Source organism: Physella acuta, unplaced genomic scaffold (assembly GCF_028476545.2).
Source record: "Physella acuta isolate Inbredline_101_S28 unplaced genomic scaffold, ASM2847654v3 ptg000008l, whole genome shotgun sequence".
Classification (NCBI taxonomy): domain Eukaryota; kingdom Metazoa; phylum Mollusca; class Gastropoda; family Physidae; genus Physella; species Physella acuta.
The window spans coordinates 761,448-781,381 of NW_026731528.1; the positions used below are offsets into that span (position 1 = coordinate 761,448).

Consider the following 19,934-nt stretch of genomic DNA (forward strand, 5'->3'; position numbering starts at 1 on the left):
GTGTGCGTCTGTGTGTGAGTATGCGTGCGTCTGTGTGTGTGTGTGCGTGCGTCTGTGTGTGTGTGTTGCCTAGATCCTGTATATATATGAGCCAAGACACACAGAAATAGCCAAATAAATGGGACAACCATTTGTTAGAGAGTTCGTAGCAACGATCACAATAAATCTCAATCTCCCCACCGTGCAGAAGGAGCCTTCAACACAATCAACAATTATAATCTCAAACCCCCGCCACAGAGTTACAAATATATAGGTGTCTGTGGAGAAGAAAGGGTTAAAAATTAACTACAACTTGAATCGTTTCTTTAAGCCGGCTTCACATAGAGCTGCTCAAAGATTTTGTCCAGGCCTTGATGTTAAAAGCAACTTGTTTTTGTAAACATGCATTAACAGGTGATAAAAATAAACCTCATCTTAACCACTTGTCCACTTAAGTCTTTAACGGCTCCCAGAAAAACGTATATATATATATATATATATATATATATATATATATATGTATATATATATATATATATATATATATATATATATATATATATATATATATATATATATATATATATATATATATATATATATGTGTGTGTGTGTATGTGTGTGGTGTGTGTGTATGTTATAAACATGCGGGCCAAAGTTCAGCAGAAATAGTCTAGGTAACTTGTTTATATTAATCAGTAGCCTAACAAATACAAAGTGGACGCCCACAAATTAAGCTAAAAAAATGTATTCCCGCCCCCAAAAACTATAAACAGCCTTACTAATTTAGCAAGTAGGTTGTTTCGTGCACTGGAGGCCTACATGAACTTTGAAGCTTTAAAATCCCATGGGCACATTGATGCTAATTATAACGTATTGGGATACTTATAAACCAGATCCACTTCATCCGGTCATCGTATGCGTCCATAAAATCAACTTTTGTCTCTCTCCCCCCACCCTCCCATCCCGACCTTTTCATGTTGCCAGCACAAATATGACCATTTGCCACTAGATCTACAAAGCAGTAGTTTAAAAAACTTCTTAACGGTCGAAATAATTCTTCTCGTCAATCAAAACTGTTCCTTAAAATTTAGTTATATAACGAAGATCAGGACTACAAACTAGATTTTAATCACAAAATACGGGACTAAAAACGATACTTAAAAAAAATAATCGGCTGGGGTTAGTGCTGACCACACTATCCCATCATATGCCGAGGTCACTAAAACAAGTGAACGTCACCTGCTCCATGGACTGCAAGGATACGTTATTACATGTACACGTCTTGGGTATAATCAGCATACACTACACCATGATAAAAACCAGCAAAGAGATCATTAGAAATCGAAATCAAATATTTAGGGTTTTTTTTTATTTTAATTTTTTGCAACCCTACAGATCAGATCAAAGAATTTACCAAGAGAGATAACACGAATAATTCCAGTAAAATATTTGTTTTCATAAGTTATCTCCCTTTTTAAAAAAAATAGAAGACTTACTCACTGTATATAATCAAGCCATCTATTATAAAAGGTACGAATAAAAATAATGTTCACTGTGTAGTACCAACCAAAGTAGTGGCTAACATCAACTGGACACTAGTTCCAAGATTTTTAAAATAAGGAAAATATGCTATAAGTGTAGCAGAAGCCGTAACTGTTAGTTACAAGTAACTCCAGATTTTGGTGCATTTCTTATTTTCTATAGGCTGAAGATTTGGGTGCCCTTTTTATTTTCTAAACAATGAACGTAGGCCTTTGCAGTAGTATTTTATTATTAGCCAACTTGTCAACACATAGAAATACTCATAAAATACAACAATATTTTCAGGATAATATACATATGCTTTATTAATTATATTGAATTTTGTTGCTTTTTAAAACATAAATTAAACACTTTCAGTTAAAAACAAAACAGTAGAAACTTTCTAATAATCTTGTCATCTCGTACTGGTTTAAAATATTCTAAGGGAGGCAGACACCAGGCAATGCCTAACCAGAATTCACTATTATCTCCCTTTCAATGTTTTATGAACTGTGTAAGGGAGATCACCAACTAAGGAAACGTACAACTAGTCCATTTTCTTTTAACGTTTTGGGCAACACCAACACCTATCATTGGCATACAAACCACAACTAACCCTGTGTACTTTTTTACACATGAATGTACACCCCCTGTCACAATACAATAGCAGCTCTCAGGGATCACAAAACATTCCACACTAATGACTGTGCTAAACAGATAATACTGTCTTCATTAGCAGATCATTTTCTTAACACACAAGGAAACCAGGGGAACAAATCTAGCAGTACCTGACAACATTAGGAAACCAGAGGAACAAATCTAGCAGTACTTGACAACACATCAGACAAGATCAATCACATTTTATTCAAGTATAAACAAATGGGTCACATTTTCAAATCAATTTATTATCACCTAATCTGTACATAACTAATCCTGGCCCTCATAAAACTTTGAAAGAAAATCTGTTGGCTTGGGATTGACAGTGTCTTTAAAATATGCCATAACATGGTTTGCCTGTTTCCAGATATTTGTAGTCTCTACAAGATCCATCTGGCCCTGAGAACACACAACAGTCAATGTAGTAACATGGTTACAGCATAACATCAACAATCAACTGATGACAGCATAACATCAACAATGTAGTAACATGGTGACAACATAACATCAACAATCAATGTAGTAACATGATGACAGCATAACATCAATATTCAATTGATGACAGCATAACATCAACATTCAATGTAGTAACATGATGAGAGCATAACATCAACAATCAATTGATGAGAGCATAACATCAACAACCAATGTAGTAACATAATGACAGCATAACATCAACAATCAATTGATGACAGCATAACATCAACAATCAATTGATGATAGCATAACATCAACAATCAACTGATGGCAGCATAACATCAACAATCAATTGATGAGAGCATAACATCAACAATCAATTGATGACAGCATAACATCAACAATCAACTGATGACAGCATAACATCAACAATCAATTGATGAGAGCATAACAGCAACAATCAATTGATGACAGCATAACATCAACAATCAACTGATGACAGCATAACATCAACAATCAATTGATGAGAGCATAACATCAACAATCAATTGATGACAGCATAACATCAACAATCAACTGATGACAGCATAACATCAACAATCAATTGATGACAGCATAACATCAACAATCAATTGATGACAGCATAACATCAACATTAAATTGATGACAGCATAACATCAACAATCAATGTAGTAGTATCAAATTAGAATTAATTTAGGTGAAAGAAAATCATTTCTGACATTTTTTGACTAAATTCAGGATGTCCATAGGACATATGGATCCTAGTTCATGTTAGCCCATGTATGGATTGTGTAGCCACTTATCAGTAGCATAGATAGCTGAACTAACCCATCCCATAGAAGCTGGACATTTTATTTAATAAAAACTGGAAGGGCCCAGTTATTTATTGAGAAAATTATGCCTTTTAAATGTATTTGATAAATGTTCCCTCTAGTATAACATGAGGCAGAAGAAGCTGAAAATGTAGACTTTAATGGTAACAAAAAATATTAATTGTTTTTTTTTTCCATTTTTTAATATAATGGAGATACTTGAAATAAACCAAATTAGTTCTCTGACAATATAAAAGGGGTTCCTATGTTACTAATTAAATACGTTGCCTTGCAGTGCTCTCCACATAAAATGCATTTTTCTATAGATATCTCAGCTATCTATTCACAAGCTAGATTTCATCTAAGTCTAAATAAAGAAAAACAATTTTCACATCCTACTAGGCCTCAACGGCTGGGCATAGTGCTGACCACATTATCTCTTCATACGCTGAGGTCACAGAAACAAGTGAACTCTACTCCACTTGAAAGGGAACTTGACTTTTACTTGGCCTCAAACAATGACCTATGGATCATGCAGCCCTTACCAAGTTAAAGATAATAAAAATCAGAAATTGAAAAAGTGTAAATATCTTTTTTATTGTACATAGGCCTGCTGCTGACCTTTATTTATAAATATTATTTAATAAATTAATTATTTAATTAATTCAGTAATGACCAACCTTAATGACAAGCATGTCAATGGCACGGATGTCTGTCACATGTTTGTTTTTCAAGAAAAGTTCTCGCAGTTTGGCCCTGGCTTGGGGTATTGTAACTGGGATGTCGAAATGCATCACTGCAAGTACAAGATGAAATAAATCAGAGTATGTTGTGACAACAGTGAATCAAAAAAACATTAAAATAATGTTATTTTCATGAGACAAGCATCTATGTATTACACTGCCTGCTATTAAATTAAATTATTATATAACTTAATCAGTAGCCTACATCTCCTCTAGCCACTTAGTGAACATTTTGTCCATGAGTTTTTGTACTGAGTAGGTCTACTAAGACAAGTTAAGTATAAATAGTTGTATTTCTTTTGATTAAATTATTGTCATTGTTATATTCTTATTAGTGTCAGTTATTTGTTAATATTGCTCGAATACAATGTGTTCATTTTTATAAGGTTCATAATATTACACTTTTTATGCAAGTAAAATAAAAGAGGTCAGCAAGATGAACATAAAATTTTACACACAACAGTAGTATTACTGATAATTCTTTGTAACTAACAGCTTAAAGAGATGCGACATTTAAAGACATGTTTAATTTAATTGTGGGTAGTTGCTTATTTCTTTGCAATAACACTGTTTAGTGTTTTCATATATATATATATTAAATAACAACAACAAAAACTAAATCTGGCTGGCAAATAATTTATTTGTCCATTTTTTTATTGGTCCAGTTTACACATAGTTTCACAGCTATGTTTCATAATGTACTGTTTTGCCTTTTTGAGTTTTGCTATTCATATTATACTAACATCCATGCTAACTATGGTAATATTTTGATGGCATGAGAATGAAGCCATTGCCATGATTATTATAATACAGTAGGATTGACTTCAATTTTCTCTGTTACTAAATGAAGGGTAGAGCATCCTTAACAAATCTCATATTTGGAGCACATTGTGTATGTTAGCATTTTTTCTGATTTTTATCATACATTAGAGTGGAAATATGCAACATGCTTAATTTCTCTAGCCAGCTGGTGAGGAAATAAGCAGTGTGCTGATTTCTTCTACTCAACAAGTTAGAGGTTAGTAATATGTGTACTGCTTCTTTTACTTTCAACCATATGATGAAATCAAACTTTAACCATTTTATTAGGGAACTCCTCTGAATATGCATTTCCACTAAAAAAAATTGGTAAAATTTTGTTGTTAACTATGACAACGGCAGCCATCTTGAAAAATTGACCTATTTGTAGGATTTCCAACATTTTAAAAGTTAAACATTTTAAGCCTAATTAACATAGTTTTAGGCACTCAGCTATACATTTTAAGTGTAGATCTTTAAACTAATTTTCTGTGAGTTTTCAAATTTCGGTATTGACAAAAACACTCAATTTAACACCCCTTAGAATGTTTAAAAATTTATGTTTAAAAAACTTATAAACCAAATGCCTTCTAGTATAGCTGAATGCCCCCAGAATTGAATAAGCTATAAGTATGCCAAGTCTCATGTCTCTGGCATGTATATTAAATAATTGGTGGAAACTCTACGAACAAAAAAAAGTTGAAAACCGAGTTTTGAGAAAAATGACATTTTAAGTTTCAAAAGCACAAAAAATTTTTTATTTACATCATAACAGCATGATAACACATTTTTCACAGAGTATGTCCATATATTAAGAGATTCTAGTTGTTAAAACCTCTAGGAGAGTATGTGGTACCCTCCTTACACTCATGTTCATACTCCACCCCTAAACGTCTCTTTTTCATATTTTCTCTCCATTTTGAAATACCCAGCTTGCGCTTCCTGGAGCTGTTGCATAGCAATGGCATATTTATTATTAACTGTGCTCCACTGGCACCCAATCTTGTCCATGGCCAGTTTTATTCCTACAGGACCACAATTAAACAAAAGTATTGCTAGCAATGTAGTCTGGGTGGCAAACTTCGAGGCGAAAAACACTTTTGGCGACCGACTCCATATTAGAGAGTTGAAACTCTCATTGGCATTTTGAGTGCACATTTTTGCACAACAATGCTGGAGATTTGTCTCTGTTAGGCAAACAATTATTGGATATATCAGCCGACCCGCCTCTGCTGTGAATGTATTGTTGGCCTGTGTTTATTTGAATTGTCCACTTTTCTTAGCCCTTTGAAAATGGCACCATGAATTTTCTCCAACAGGACAGAGCCTGTGGTAAGGTGATTTGTCAGTACTCATCATGTGGAAAATCCACCCAACACACCTTGCTTCATTTTTTCCACATCAGGGGCATTATTCTTCAAATTTTAGCATAAGAGTTGGTTATCTTTTCAATCACAGGTTTTGTTAGTTTCCTATTCAATGCAGTCTTATTAGTGTTTTTTAATCATCTAGTGCATTGAACATCCTTTTGGCTATGTGGTTTATGCAATCTTCTTTAGTTACTGGAATATCATAGCAGTTCTGCACTTCATGAAATGCTTTTGCATCTCCGTCGCATAATATTGTGCCATACACATGCTTTCTTTGTTCAACAGACCTCTCAAAAATTAGCTTTGCTGCCACAGTCTCCATGGCATTTGACGAGCAGTCAGCATTTTTTTGGCACTTTGGTTTGTGAGTCTGCATCCACTCATCATATTGTGGTGAACCTCGCTTTTGACCAGCAGCACATGTTTCACAGTAGTTGCTGATAACCTGAGTATCCAACACCAGGCCAATGTCAACATCTATGGCAACACCGACACCATTATGGAATGAGTGGCCACGTTTTTGCCATGTCCCATCATAGGACACAGTGATGACTGGACATCCAGTGTTGCTTACTGCCTGATCAGGCAGGGGGTCTGCAGCTGTTGCTCGTGCTGCAACAACTTGAGCTGCTTGACAAACAGCTTCCTCTGCTGCTGCGACAGCTGCATGGCCAACAGTTTAGACTATTTTGTGGAATGTCTTGTGGTGCATCTGATTTTGGACATTCATGATTGACAACAGAGACTTGAGTTTTGCATAACCAATCCCAGTATCCTTGCAACCAAGTACAGTTCTCAGGTTAATGTCATGTTGTTTGTTGACTAGGGGTGATGTCCAGCCAATCCAGTCATATTCGCATTCAGGACAGTAAACTCTCACTCTCTGTTTAGTGGCGAGTCCATTGGAATGCTTTACAATTTACAGATAACTGAAGATTATTGCACCCACAATTTCTACATGAAACTGCAGCTAGCAGACATAACAAGAAGCTTTCATGAATAACGAAGTAGGATTCAGTCGTTGCAGCCACATTACAAGCTTCGTACACTGAGAACTTCTGTTCTCCTCTACCATAGTTCTGTGGTTGTGCAGGGCTGTCAGTTACTTCATCAGCAGGCACTACAGGATCAACAGATGAGCTGAAGAAATAAAGAAAACAATAATTATAAATTTTAGCACTATTAATTTTTACATTAGATAGTAATAGCAGTTGTATGTACATTAGAATAACTAATACGTGATAGATCTAGTCTAGGTAGACCTAGGCCCATAAATATTTTTTAAAAAATCATTAGGCGCAATCTAAAATGAATTCACCAGTAAATTATTATTAGTAAATACTTGTTACACATATGTACACATTACATCAACCTTATAATAATTATTACAAGGTGAAGAGATATAGATAGATCTAGATCTAGTATAGACTATAGATTTCTAGATCTATCTAGACTACTATAATCTAGGACATACTATTCTAAGACAGTAACATATTTTACTTATACTTTGGTTACGCTAATCTACTTTTACTAAGAAAAGTAATTAGTATCTAGATCTAGATTTATAATCTATTTCTGCAATCTTGCAGATCTATCTAGGTCTACTTCAGAATGTGATAAATATAATGATAATAAGAACACATGGCAGCGATGGCCCTCAGATAACAATCATAAAAAATAAAAGACTTACCTAGAGTTAGTAGATTCTTTAAGATTCTTAGAATGTTTTCCTCTCTGCGTCTGATATCGTTTTTTTTTTATCAAAACGATATCCTTTACTGGGCATTTTGACAGGTGTTTTAATGAATAAAGCAAGAGAAATTGATAGAACGTATTCGAATCAAATAGACACTAGAAATTAAATTATGGACGATCAAGAGTGTAAATAAAGGTGTGCGCATGCGCAGAATCAAATTTACCGGAGATGTGTCTATTTAGGTCAGCTGTCGACCAATCAAAATATGTGCAACAATAAAATCCAATGAAACGAACTGATAGTGCCTGTAATTGAAGCCTCGAATCGTATAGGCTAGCATAGATATCGCTTTTTAGTACAATACTAAGAATGACGATTTCAAAGATGTATAACATGACCATATTTAATAATTAGCCTAAACAGTTGCTAGCTAGGAAGCTTTGTTATTTATTGTGTACTTTCACATTTTTGTGAAGTAGGTCAAGATTTTACTTGGGGTGGGGTGTTTATTTTGTTTCCAGTTAGTCTAAACACTATAAAATCGGTATCATAATGACGATAATCGAATCTACACATACTAAACTATTTAAAAATGATAACATTGGAAAAGTGATATTTCCAACCCAATTTAGTGTTTTTGACCAGCGCCTTCCCCTTAAAACCACGTCAAGTGCCTAGCACTTTAAAAAGTAAAACTAAAACCCTATTTATGGCTTACTATAACTATAAATAAGAGGCTTTTAACAATGGTTGTTATGAAAACATGTCCCATGCATTGCCGTGAGTCACATTAAATTTTGAACCAAGTAACTTAGGGTAATCTATCGTTTTAGGTATGTAAAAACGCCCGTGACTAGTAATGTGAAAAACAGGCGACTCCTTAAATTTTAATAATTACTAGAATACCCGTCATCCGTTGGATAACTGTGGGTTTCGGGGGTCATCCATCAAAAAACATCATGTCTGTCACTCAGAGGCATAGCGACCCTTCCCGGCGCCCGGGGACAAACTTTTCGATTTTAACCCCCCCCCCCCCCCCCAAGATTTCAATTTTCAACCCCCCCCCCCCTGAAACTTTTGATGTGAACCCCCCCTCAACCTTTCAATTTATTTTTCCAAACCATTTTGGCGCCCCAACATGTCCCCCCCCCGCCCCCCCCCCCCTTTCCCCCCTCTACCTCCCCTTTCTCCCCCCCCCACCGCCTCCCCTCCTCGCTATGCTACTGCAGTGTCACTTATCGTCACAAAAAACAGACCCCACATTAAAAAATATGTTTCCTATCTTTTAAAAACACCGAAAACACTGATTTCGGACTATCCCTTCATATACTGACGTCCTACTCAACTCTACTTCACCTGCCCAGTATTCCGCCAAGTGTCAGACAACATGTTTTTATCGTTTAAAAAACGATTCCAGCCGAGCATGTCTCTGACCACACTATCCCTTCATATGCTTAGGACAAAGAAACAGATGAACTCTACTTCACCTGCCCTGTATCCTGCCAAGTTCAGATAGGCAACTTTATCATTCACATCTAAAAAAAAAAATTGAAAAAAAAATATCATTGACATATTGGTCTAGAACCTGTGCCACCCGCATGAGAGCGGACTACGCTACCAACTTAGCTATTTACTCGTGACGTTACAAATGAATTTTTATACTATACTTTGAGTCTCCTTATGCAACTTGATTTACGCGCATAGATCTAGATCTAAGTCTAGTAGTAGTAACTTTCAAATTAAATTTTATCTTAAATTAGCCAAACAAAGATTTATATAAAATAATTAAGGCCTGAAATAGATTCTAGATGTATTAAGGCCTGAAATAGATTCTAGATGTAGAATTTACATTAAGTCTAGATCTAGAATTTACATTGAGTCTAGTGACCTAGACCTAGGCTAGATCTAGATCTAGGCTAGATTCATAACTTTCCTTCGACAGCTGATCTTTAGATCTAGAGAAATTTATTGTAAAACTAAATGAAAAAAGACAGTTTAAAATTGATATAAGTGTTGGAACGTAATAAATACAGCAAACGGACGTATTGTTAAAGTTATGACCGACAGAAAATTAGATTTAGAACGCGTTAAACTTTTTTAAAAAACTTTTTTCGATAGACGGCGCCATTTTATTGTACTAAAGAGTAAACAAAAAACTGTGACGTCACGGTCCCGCCGAGTGTAGTGGTCGTTCTAACTTTAAAAAAAAATAGGGTTACTCTACGTATGAATAAATCAATAAATTAATTAACGTCTTTAAATAAATTTGTGATTAACAGTCTGTCTGCATTAAAAAATTATTCTCTACCTACATACTATTTTACAGCTCTCCAGATAGAGTAGAACATATCACAATACTCGATCGGACAAACAAAAAAATAAATATTCAAACATGTAAACAAACTAGACTTTTAGCAGTATATAGATTTCACATTTTGAGGAGGATTTATGTTTCGAAAAATACAAAAATGTTTCCTTGTTTCATTTATGTACCTGTTTTTAAACAATTAAATGAAAACTTTTCAGTAATAAATGAAGACCGATGTTTCCAACAGATGCAACCATGCTCATTTACTATAGCAGCCATCTTGTTTTTTTTTTGTAAACTTATAGCGCGAGATTCAGGGGAAGCCATCCTATTTTAAAAATGGCTGCTGTTTAGATAGCAAATCTTGCTCGCAAACACTGCTGTTTAAAGTTAATATCAGGCCTATAGTGATATATTTAGCCATTGATTTAGGTTTATTATTCATTTATCTATATATATAAAAAGCAATGTATGTCTGTGTGTGTGTGTGTGTGTGTGTGTCTGTGTGTCTTTTATGCATTACCACACCTCTTATCACATCAGCGTCGATCTTTGGGAAGTTATTAAGAATAGTCCTGGGGAGGTTTCTGCAAAAAAAAAAATTCATATTCGCAGGGATGGCGCCCCGACAGGGCGCGATTTGTTTTTTTCTATATACGGTATATAAAAATAAAAGTCGATTTTGGTTTGGCATCGTTCATCCGATAGCTATGAGACTTTGGGGAGTTCATTATACCACTCTAGGGAAGGGTTCTGTAAAAAAAATCATTTTTAATTTCGCAAGGGCGGCGCCACGGGAGGGTGCGATTTTTCTCTATATACAGTATATAAAAATAATAAAAGTGAATTTCCGTGAAACCGTTCACACGATCGCCATGAAACTTTAGGAAGTTGTTGAGAATATTCCTGGAGAGGTTTCTGCGAAAATAAATATTTCAAATTCGCAGGGGTGGCGCCCCGACACGGCGCGATTTGTTTTTTTCTATATACGGTATATAAAAATAAAAGTCGATTTTGGTTTGGCACCGTTCATCCGATAGCCATGAGACTTTGGGGAGTTCATTATACAACTCTAGGGAAAGGTTCTGTAAAAAAAAGTTTTAATTTCGCAAGGGCGGCGCCACGGGAGGGTGCGATTTTTCTCTATATAATACGGTTTATAAAAATAAGTCGATTTTGGTGTGACACCGTTATCCGATAGCCATGAGACTTTGGGGGAGTTGATTAGAACAATTCAGGGAAGGGTTCTGTAAAAGAAATCCTTTTTTAGTTTCGCAAGGGCGGCGCCACGGGCGGCTGCTATTTTTCTCTATATACGGTTTATAAAATTTCGTTTTCACACCGTTCCTCCGTGTACCATGAAACTTTGGGGAGATGATTAGATCACTCAACGATAGGGTTCTGCAAAAAAATATTGCATAGCGAGTAAGGGGTACTACTATATTCAGCGGTAAAACTATAACAGGCTTCTAAAAATAACTTTGTAACGCGAGGAAATTCTGTACAGTTTCGTCACCTTGCAAAAGATGAAAAAATAACTTTTTGAATATGAGGAGCCTACTGTAGAGTTTCGTCACCTTGCGAATGATGCAATAAGCATCTAGTATTAGAGGATTCAATCAGAAATTGAGATCGAGCATCCAATAATAGAACATTAGTAACGCTAGCATATTGCATCAGTCACACAGATGTTTAAAACACGTCAAATATTTTTTTTACGTGTTAAACAAAAATTTCTGTTCATTTGTGTCACTTCAGCGGATGACGAAATCTGCATCATTATTAACAGGATGCTATTGGCACGCTGGGTTATCCTATGAGCACGATGGCGCCTGTTAGTTTTAAGGAGCCAGGGGCCGTACGCTGCGCCTAAGCGGTAGTGTAATCGGGGGGTGGGGGGCTCCTGAGAGCGCCCCTCTACGTCCCTGACACATGGGTGGTCACCGAAGTGTGTTCTACCTCATTATTTCGATGAGTGATTAATGTACACTCAAGGAAAACCCGTGTCTCGATAATTATTATCCAAGCGCAAGCATTGTTTACATTTAAATAACACAGTTTTAGAAAAGAATGACACGCGTTTAAGAACATATGATTGGTAATGCATTGGTGATATCCTTCTAATATATTTTGTCAGACTTTCTTCTATCCCCGCGGCAACGCGCGGGGGTCGGGTACGCTAGTCTATAATATATGACACAAATATATCACAATATACTTCTATTAAAGCCTTGACAATAAGGTAACTTTTTTGTATGGCCAAGGCTATTCCCTGCCGGTTGGGAATAGCCGTATTGGGGCTATTCCCAGCTAACTGTGAAATGCCCCAATACGGCTATTCACAGTCGGCTGTCGTTTCATGCTAAATACGACTGTGAATAATATCTTAAATAATAAAAGCATTTATTGTGACTGGTGAGTGAGGTATAGATTTAGATTAAGAGAGCAGTGCTATGGGGTGTCCATAAATGACGTCACACTCGTAGGGGGAGGGGGGGGGAGAAGTAATTTTGTGACGGGGTGTGATGAGGGGGAGTTCAGATTTTACATTAGCTATAATTCAGTTTCCATCCATCATACTGTTGTGTTTTTTCTCTTAGAAAAAATCCGGGACAGGTCTTTTCTTTTGCTGATGTGTCAACAATTACCTACACCACAAACTAAAAAAAAATTAACAAAAGTAACCCTTCCAAAAAATATTTTGGTAATAAGATTAAGAGGCATACACTAAGAAACATATCAGTATGGCATAGTAAGGGTTTGAACGCGCACCTTCCGGCACGACAGCCACTCCCCATGTCCGCTCAACCACACATCTTCATGCCTCATATGGTATTTTTAACATTAAATCTAGCAAAAACGGTCACGACTGTGAATAGCCCTAATACAGCTATTCACAGTCGACTGTGAATAGACACTTTGTTTTTGTATATTACTAGCCACGGGCGATTTTACCTACCTAAAACAATAGACTACCTAGCTTAGTCTAAAACACTAAAATTCTATCCAAATTAAATATACAACTCTAGAGAGGCCATGTGAAAATGGGAGTTAATTTTAGATTTAGTGAGAAATGCTAATTTTTGGATCGCACTCTACAATCAACCAAGTGAACAAATTCAAGAAAATTAGATCTAGTCTAGCTCTGTAGTTGTAGGCTACTTTTAAAAACATTGAAAAGTGAAAAGGCAGCCTTTAAATTTTGGAAGTGGCTATTAGGACCTGGGTCCCAATAGCCTCGGCCGCTATTGGAACCCGGGTCCTAATAGCCTCGGCCGCTATTGGGACCCGGCATTAAGTTCGTTAAGCACTTGTACAACCTGTATTAAAATTATACCTTTTATGTTTATTTTATTTTTCTTGTGGATTTGTTCGTATTTTGTTGTCTTTTATTGTAATTAGTTATGCAGATTAGCTAGCTTTAGTTCTTGCATTGCTATTTCTAAATACCCTATATTTAGCTCTATATACAAAATCATTAAATATTCATAAATTATCGTAAGACGTGGTGGTCGAGTGGAGAACGCAGCTCCTCCCGATTCGCTATTAGTTACGGGATCGGAACCTATCGAAGTTTTCGTTTTTGCGAGAAGTAAAGTGTATTTATCTAAGTTTAACATTTCATTGAGTTGTTTGCATGAGTGTTTTTAAAATTGTTTTTTTTTTAGATTATATTTTTTTTCTAGATTTAGGTTTTTAAACACGCCAATTATAAAAACATCGTTGCTCCATTGATCGCCCGCTCGCGTTTTCTGGTCAGCGCAAGAAAAATACCGACACGGGGTCATTCATAAATGACGTCACACTCGTAGGGGGAGGGGAGGGGGGTCCGTAATTTTGTGATGATGTGTGATGAGGGGGAGGGGGGGGGGGGTTCAGATGTTGCGACGTCACATTTTTGAATTATAAAAAAGCAATGTTAGAAAACTAATTTTAGACGTTATTTCGCGTTTTTATAACTGTTTTAATAAATTGTAATAGTTTAGACAAGATTTTGGAAAAATATCGATGTTTTAAAAAAATTCAACTGCAATTTTGAGGGGGGGTTGTAGGTTGAGGTGTGACGTCATGTTAGGGGGGGGGGGGGTCTGACTTTTTGTGACGGATGGGGGGAGGTAAAAATCGTCAAAAAAGCGTGACGTCATTTATGGATGGCCCCCACGGTGTAGCCAGGGTCACTGTGAGTTCGCTTTGGTTTAGATGTGAACAGTGTAGGCGTATAGCTTACATCATAGCAAGACCATTGCTATGACCTTGACGAGATTTGTTGTCGCCGTAGTCCCCCCCCCCTCCCCTCCCAACCCAGCAAAACGGAAAAACGGATTTGGGGTCATTAAGAGTTCAAATGTTACATATTGATTCTATTAAAGCGTACTACTACGCATGCGAGATATTCGTGTTCAAGAAAACGGACCCGGGAGCTGTTGTCTGCAGCCTATAGAGCTTTTTTATACAATTATATATATATATATATATATATATATATATATATATATATATATATATGAAATCAAATTACGTTTAACAGAAAAAAAAAATAAAACACAATTTAACATGTGCGCTCAACATTCGCTCGGCCATAGAAGTTCAAACCATATGCCATAATTATATTATAGATCTAACGACACCCGCTCATCATAACATTTGTCAGTAATGATATCGGGTATTTAAAGCAATATCTCAATATAATTCAATATATTAGGCCGGATAGTTGCTTATATGGCTGGATTGACCTCTGACCCTGAAACGTCACGCGTCGTTTTTTGACGGTTTTTACGTTTATTTTAGGGGTCCTATCCACGACAAATGAAAAAACTGCTAATATCGCAAATTCTCATCATTATTTTAATGCGATATGCTAAATAAATGGACGCCATGCCTGAAAATAACCGAAAAAATCGCCAGATATGTGGTTTTAATTAATACACGCTATTCTTGTCAAGTACTCTTGGGAAAAACTGAACTGCCGCCTTAAACGGCCCAGTACATGGTCGAAACCCCCTGGTACAAATGCAGAAATATATAATTGAGATATTTATAATGAGTAATTACAGTTATGTTGATTCGCCTTTTTTATATCGAATTTCCATATGAGGTACCCATGCAGACATTTCTGTCCGCTTTGTTTACTATCGTGACGTCATTGTTACGCTAGTTACCTCACAGAAACAACTCGTTTTTGTTTTTTGCGGAATGAACTGTTAAGTCTAGTATTTTAATTATAATTCAATTGTAGCGTGTGCAGAAAAAGTAAAATTATGGAAATTATTTTTGTATTAGTAATTTTATTAGTATATTGATTTTTTTCTTCACTGTGGGCCGACAGTAGCTGCATTGAATTTAATTCGTGACCGGTGGTTAACCTCGTCAACGCTGCGTGGCCTATTCGTTTATATAATTAGTGATGCTCGTTCAGTGGCCTTTTTCAGAGCTAGGCCTAATTACGGGCGTTTTTTAGACTTAATTGATCGGCCGTTAGCCCTTTTCATTGCTGCGTATTTTAAAAAATGCTCGTTCAGCGGCCTTTTTTTTTTTGGCGCTAAATAATCTGTTTACGGGCATTTTAAGCGTTTATTTATTTTTTTAAGCTAGACGTAGATCTAGTTTAAAAAATATTTTTTAATACAGCTGGCTGCAGGGGGGGGGGTGCAAATCGAAAGTTTGAGGGGGTGGGGGTGCAAATCGAAAACTTGAGGGGGGGTGCAAATCGAAAATTTGAAAGAAAGTTTGTCCCCGGGAATACTACGCCTTTGGGGGGGGGGGGGCTGACACCATTAAGTGCCGCACCGGGTGACACCCGACCTCGCTACGCCACTGGCTGGCTGTCTTGCATGCCTGATATGTGAACTTAAAAAAAAAATGACCGAACATTTAAAAAAAATGACCAGAAGTAGGGAAGTAGGTCTGTTTTTCAATTGGCTAGAGGGAGGGGGGGGGGAAGAGAGAGAGAAGTGAAGACACCGACCATCTCGTGTACGCGTGTTCATGCTATGACGTGTACTATAGGCCTGCTGAACTCACGGTGACCCGCGACCGTGGTGGGATTTTTCATCCACAGGATAGTAAACGTAAGCAAGCAATCACGCGAGTGACGATGTTTGGAGATTAAAAAAAAAAAATCACATGCGTCATGTTTTCAAGATGAAAAAAAATGTAATGTAAAAAAAAAAAAAATACCATGTATGAACCTCAGCTGCCACACTGTTGACTCAATATAATGTGAATTGAGTGTAAAATGTATTTGTATTTATAAACGATCATAACTGTTACTATCATATTATTTTAAGCATATTTATTATTTATTATTTAAAATTAGAATTTGAAATAAAAATATTTTTTATGGTCATTTGATTTATGCAGGTGTTCATTACTTCATAAAATGGTATGAATAACATGTAGAGTAGAATTTAATAAATAATAAAATAACTAGATCTAGTTTTATTATCAACCAGTTGCTTTTTGTTATTTTCCGGTGAGTAAATTACCTAAGCTGACGCAATTACCATGGCGGGAATTAAAAGCTCGTGTACACAAGTCGACGACGTCATGTTATGCCAAGAACGCTGTTTTGTCATTCATTTTCAATTTTGATTAATTTTCAAATTCTCTCTTTTCTCGTCAACCGAATAAGCTAGATATTTAAATGTGGTGTCAAATGTTCTCTTAAGGGGTAAGGAACTTAATGGTGTATTTGAAATAACAGAATATTTTATTTTAAAAAATCCATAATTTAACCTACAATATATCATTTAGAATTACAAGGAAAAAAATCACAACAGAAAAGCAATATTCTGCATCTTAAAAGAACTTTTGTATAACTAAATCTAAACAATTCTATTGGCTGGTCCCAATAGCGGCCGAGGCTATTAGGACCCGGGTCCCAATAGCGGCCGTGGCTATTGGGACCCGGGTCCGAATAGATGCATCCTTAAATTTTTAAAAAAATTTTAAGACACTTAACTAGTATCCCTAGAAGCTAATACGACAGGGTAAAAGGCTTTTCATCAATCTAAACTGATACGCCTTTTTTTTTTACCTAGCCTAACATATTTAAAAGCTACGTCCAGCCCCAGGTGTCCAACACAACAAACTTACTCAAATCAGGACATCAGGGTTAGGATACAAACTAACCAAAAATTTCTACTGCTCAATTCATATTTACCAGTGTATGGGATTTGTCTATGCCAAGCTTTGTAAAGATTCAAAACTCTTCTTCTAGCTTCTGTACGATCAACAGAAAGCAGAGGTTTAACCTGTTTAACTCCCTGCTGAACTACTCGGCTAGTCGCCATCTTGCTCAAGGACAAACTATTATTGTTGTTAAAAACTACATTCAAAAAGTCAGGTTTGGTAAAATTTAACGATTAAATACTACATATGTTTATGTAAATTTAGATTTAATAAACCTTTATCTAGACTTTATTATTCTATAAAATGTTGATATATTTGCTTATAATGGTACACATATATATTATGGTGCTTTTGGTATATAAAATAACTAAATGGTTAATATCGTTTACTGTTTTAAAACAATTATAGATCTAGTGCCAAAGCGGCCTAGTGAGCCCTGTTTGAATTCGTAGTTTAGAAAGTTTAATAACTTTCTAATAATGAAAGCATAAAATTACATGATTATTTATAAATTCATCAAACCTCATAATAAAATTAACAGTATCATCTAGACAACAACATCAGCAACAATGTAACTAATTCCTTCTTGAACTTCGATCAAACTATTCGTCATCACTATTGGAAAGAACACATACATACATCATACATGCAGAGTTTCTTCCAGGCATCTTTTCGAACGAAATGAAATTTATATAATTTATATAGAAAATATATACTTTTAACAGTGTCTCCCCCCCCCCCCGAAAATTTCAAGTCCGTTCACCCCCCCCCCCCCCCTCCGGAGAAAAAAGTCTGGAAGAAAGGAAGAAACACTGCATACATGTATAGTTATCGATATAACTATATGTAGGCCTGTATGGAGGCTACTATGGACTATACATACGTATATAGATAACAAATACATATAGGCCACTATATATATATATATATATATATATATATATATATATATATATATATATATATATATATATATATATATATATATATATAGTTAGTACTTCTATAAAGCAATGTTTAACTAAAGTTTGTTAAAAGATAATTTTATGTCAAATTGTATACCACATTGGATTGTCATCGGGTATTGGTCTCTTTGTGAAGTTTGAAACAAACTGGTAAGTCATTTGTCGAAAAGCGCAAGAAAAATTGCTTCTAAGGACGAAGTAAAAAAATAAAATACAAAAAGAGCGCCAGAAGAACCGCGTTAAATACAAAGATGCAAAAGAAATGTGGAAAAGATCAGTTGTCAGTGAAGTAGAAGCTACCGAAATGTCCTGGACTCAACTTAAGTTGGAATCGAGAAATGTGGTTGCGTCCCTTGGATGTTCCACAAAGGGTCTACAGGAATGACGATGTTGATGATGAAAAAAATGGAAATAATTGGACAATTAAAAAAAACAATGGGATACTTTATATAGGTAAGTGGAATATGCGTATAGTTAAATAAAAACACAATTTATGGGAAACTATTAAATATATTTTAACATTTCCTTCTATTGTTAATTATTTAGAAACATTTCAAAATGAAGTGTAGGCTCACATATATCTTAGCCTGTCAATTAGTAAACATCTACGTTTCTTTGTTGTGTTTTCTGCTGAGAAAACCCCAAAAATAAATGCATAATGAGCTGTGTTTTAGAACTATCTTTCTCGTGTATATAAAATAATGACATTAACGTGAACTGATCCTGTGGGAAGATGGTGATACCTGTAGCATACCGTGTTACCCTCTTCTGCGTGTAGGCAATCAGGCGTAAATTAAATTGATTGTTTTCATAAATTTAATGTTTTGATCATTCAACTAATCCTTTCCCATGTGTTTTGCTTCAATTACTATCTAATGTGTTATTCAGTCGTTTAAGTGAACATCAATCCATTAAATGTATTCTTTAATAAATCACCGTGTTTATCAATTTATCAATGTGTTTATAAATCAATCAATATGTTACCCATTTAATGTATTTATCAATCAATCCTTGTGTTTATAAATTAATCGGTGTGTTTATCCAGTAATCGACGTATTAATCAATTAATCAATGTATTCATCAATAATTTGTTTATCAATCAATCGATGTGTTTATCCAACACGTGTGTTTACCAACTACTTCTTGTGTTTATCGATTGTTCATCTGCTCAAGGTTGACGCATCTTGAAATGTGTTTATCCACCCAGTCTTGTTTTTTCCCACACAAATCCCATGTTAATCTCATTTCCCTCTGTGTATCCACACTACCCACTAATCTTAATACAGTTATCTAGTGTTTATCCACCTTACCTTATTTTATCCATCCTACCTATAGTTTGCCCACAACCCTATATTTATCCAACACACCTAATGTGTACCCTCCCTAACTAGTGTTTATCCACACTACCTCGTATTTATCCATCCTACTTAGTGTTAATCCATACTACCCCATATTTATCCATCCTACTTAGTGTTAATCCACACTACCCCATGTTTTATCCACACTACCCCAT

At 35.6% G+C, this 19,934-nt stretch overlaps 1 protein-coding gene across 1 annotated transcript; it reads right to left on the bottom strand.

The window, feature by feature from the left end:
- Positions 1-1,811: 1,811 nt before the first annotated feature.
- On the bottom strand, positions 1,812-17,650 carry LOC131955065 (NADH dehydrogenase [ubiquinone] 1 alpha subcomplex subunit 6). Its single transcript, XM_059319057.1, has 3 exons — positions 17,488-17,650; positions 4,091-4,206; positions 1,812-2,559 (listed from the first exon to the last, which is right to left on the bottom strand). Exons 1-3 carry the CDS (start codon positions 17,615-17,617, stop codon positions 2,431-2,433), a joined length of 375 nt encoding a protein of 124 aa, XP_059175040.1. The 5' UTR covers positions 17,618-17,650; the 3' UTR covers positions 1,812-2,430.
- Between the last annotated feature and the right edge of the window lie 2,284 nt (positions 17,651-19,934).

Coding starts and splice junctions, on each gene's coding strand:
- LOC131955065 (XM_059319057.1), bottom strand. CDS start 17,617: ATGGCGACTAGCCGAGTAGTTCAGCAGGGAGTTAAACAGGTTAAACCT. Junction 4,207..17,487: donor TAGACAAATCCCATACACTG/GTAAATATGAAT, acceptor TTGTACTTGCAG/TGATGCATTTCGACATCCCA. Junction 2,560..4,090: donor TTGACATGCTTGTCATTAAG/GTTGGTCATTAC, acceptor GTGTGTTCTCAG/GGCCAGATGGATCTTGTAGA.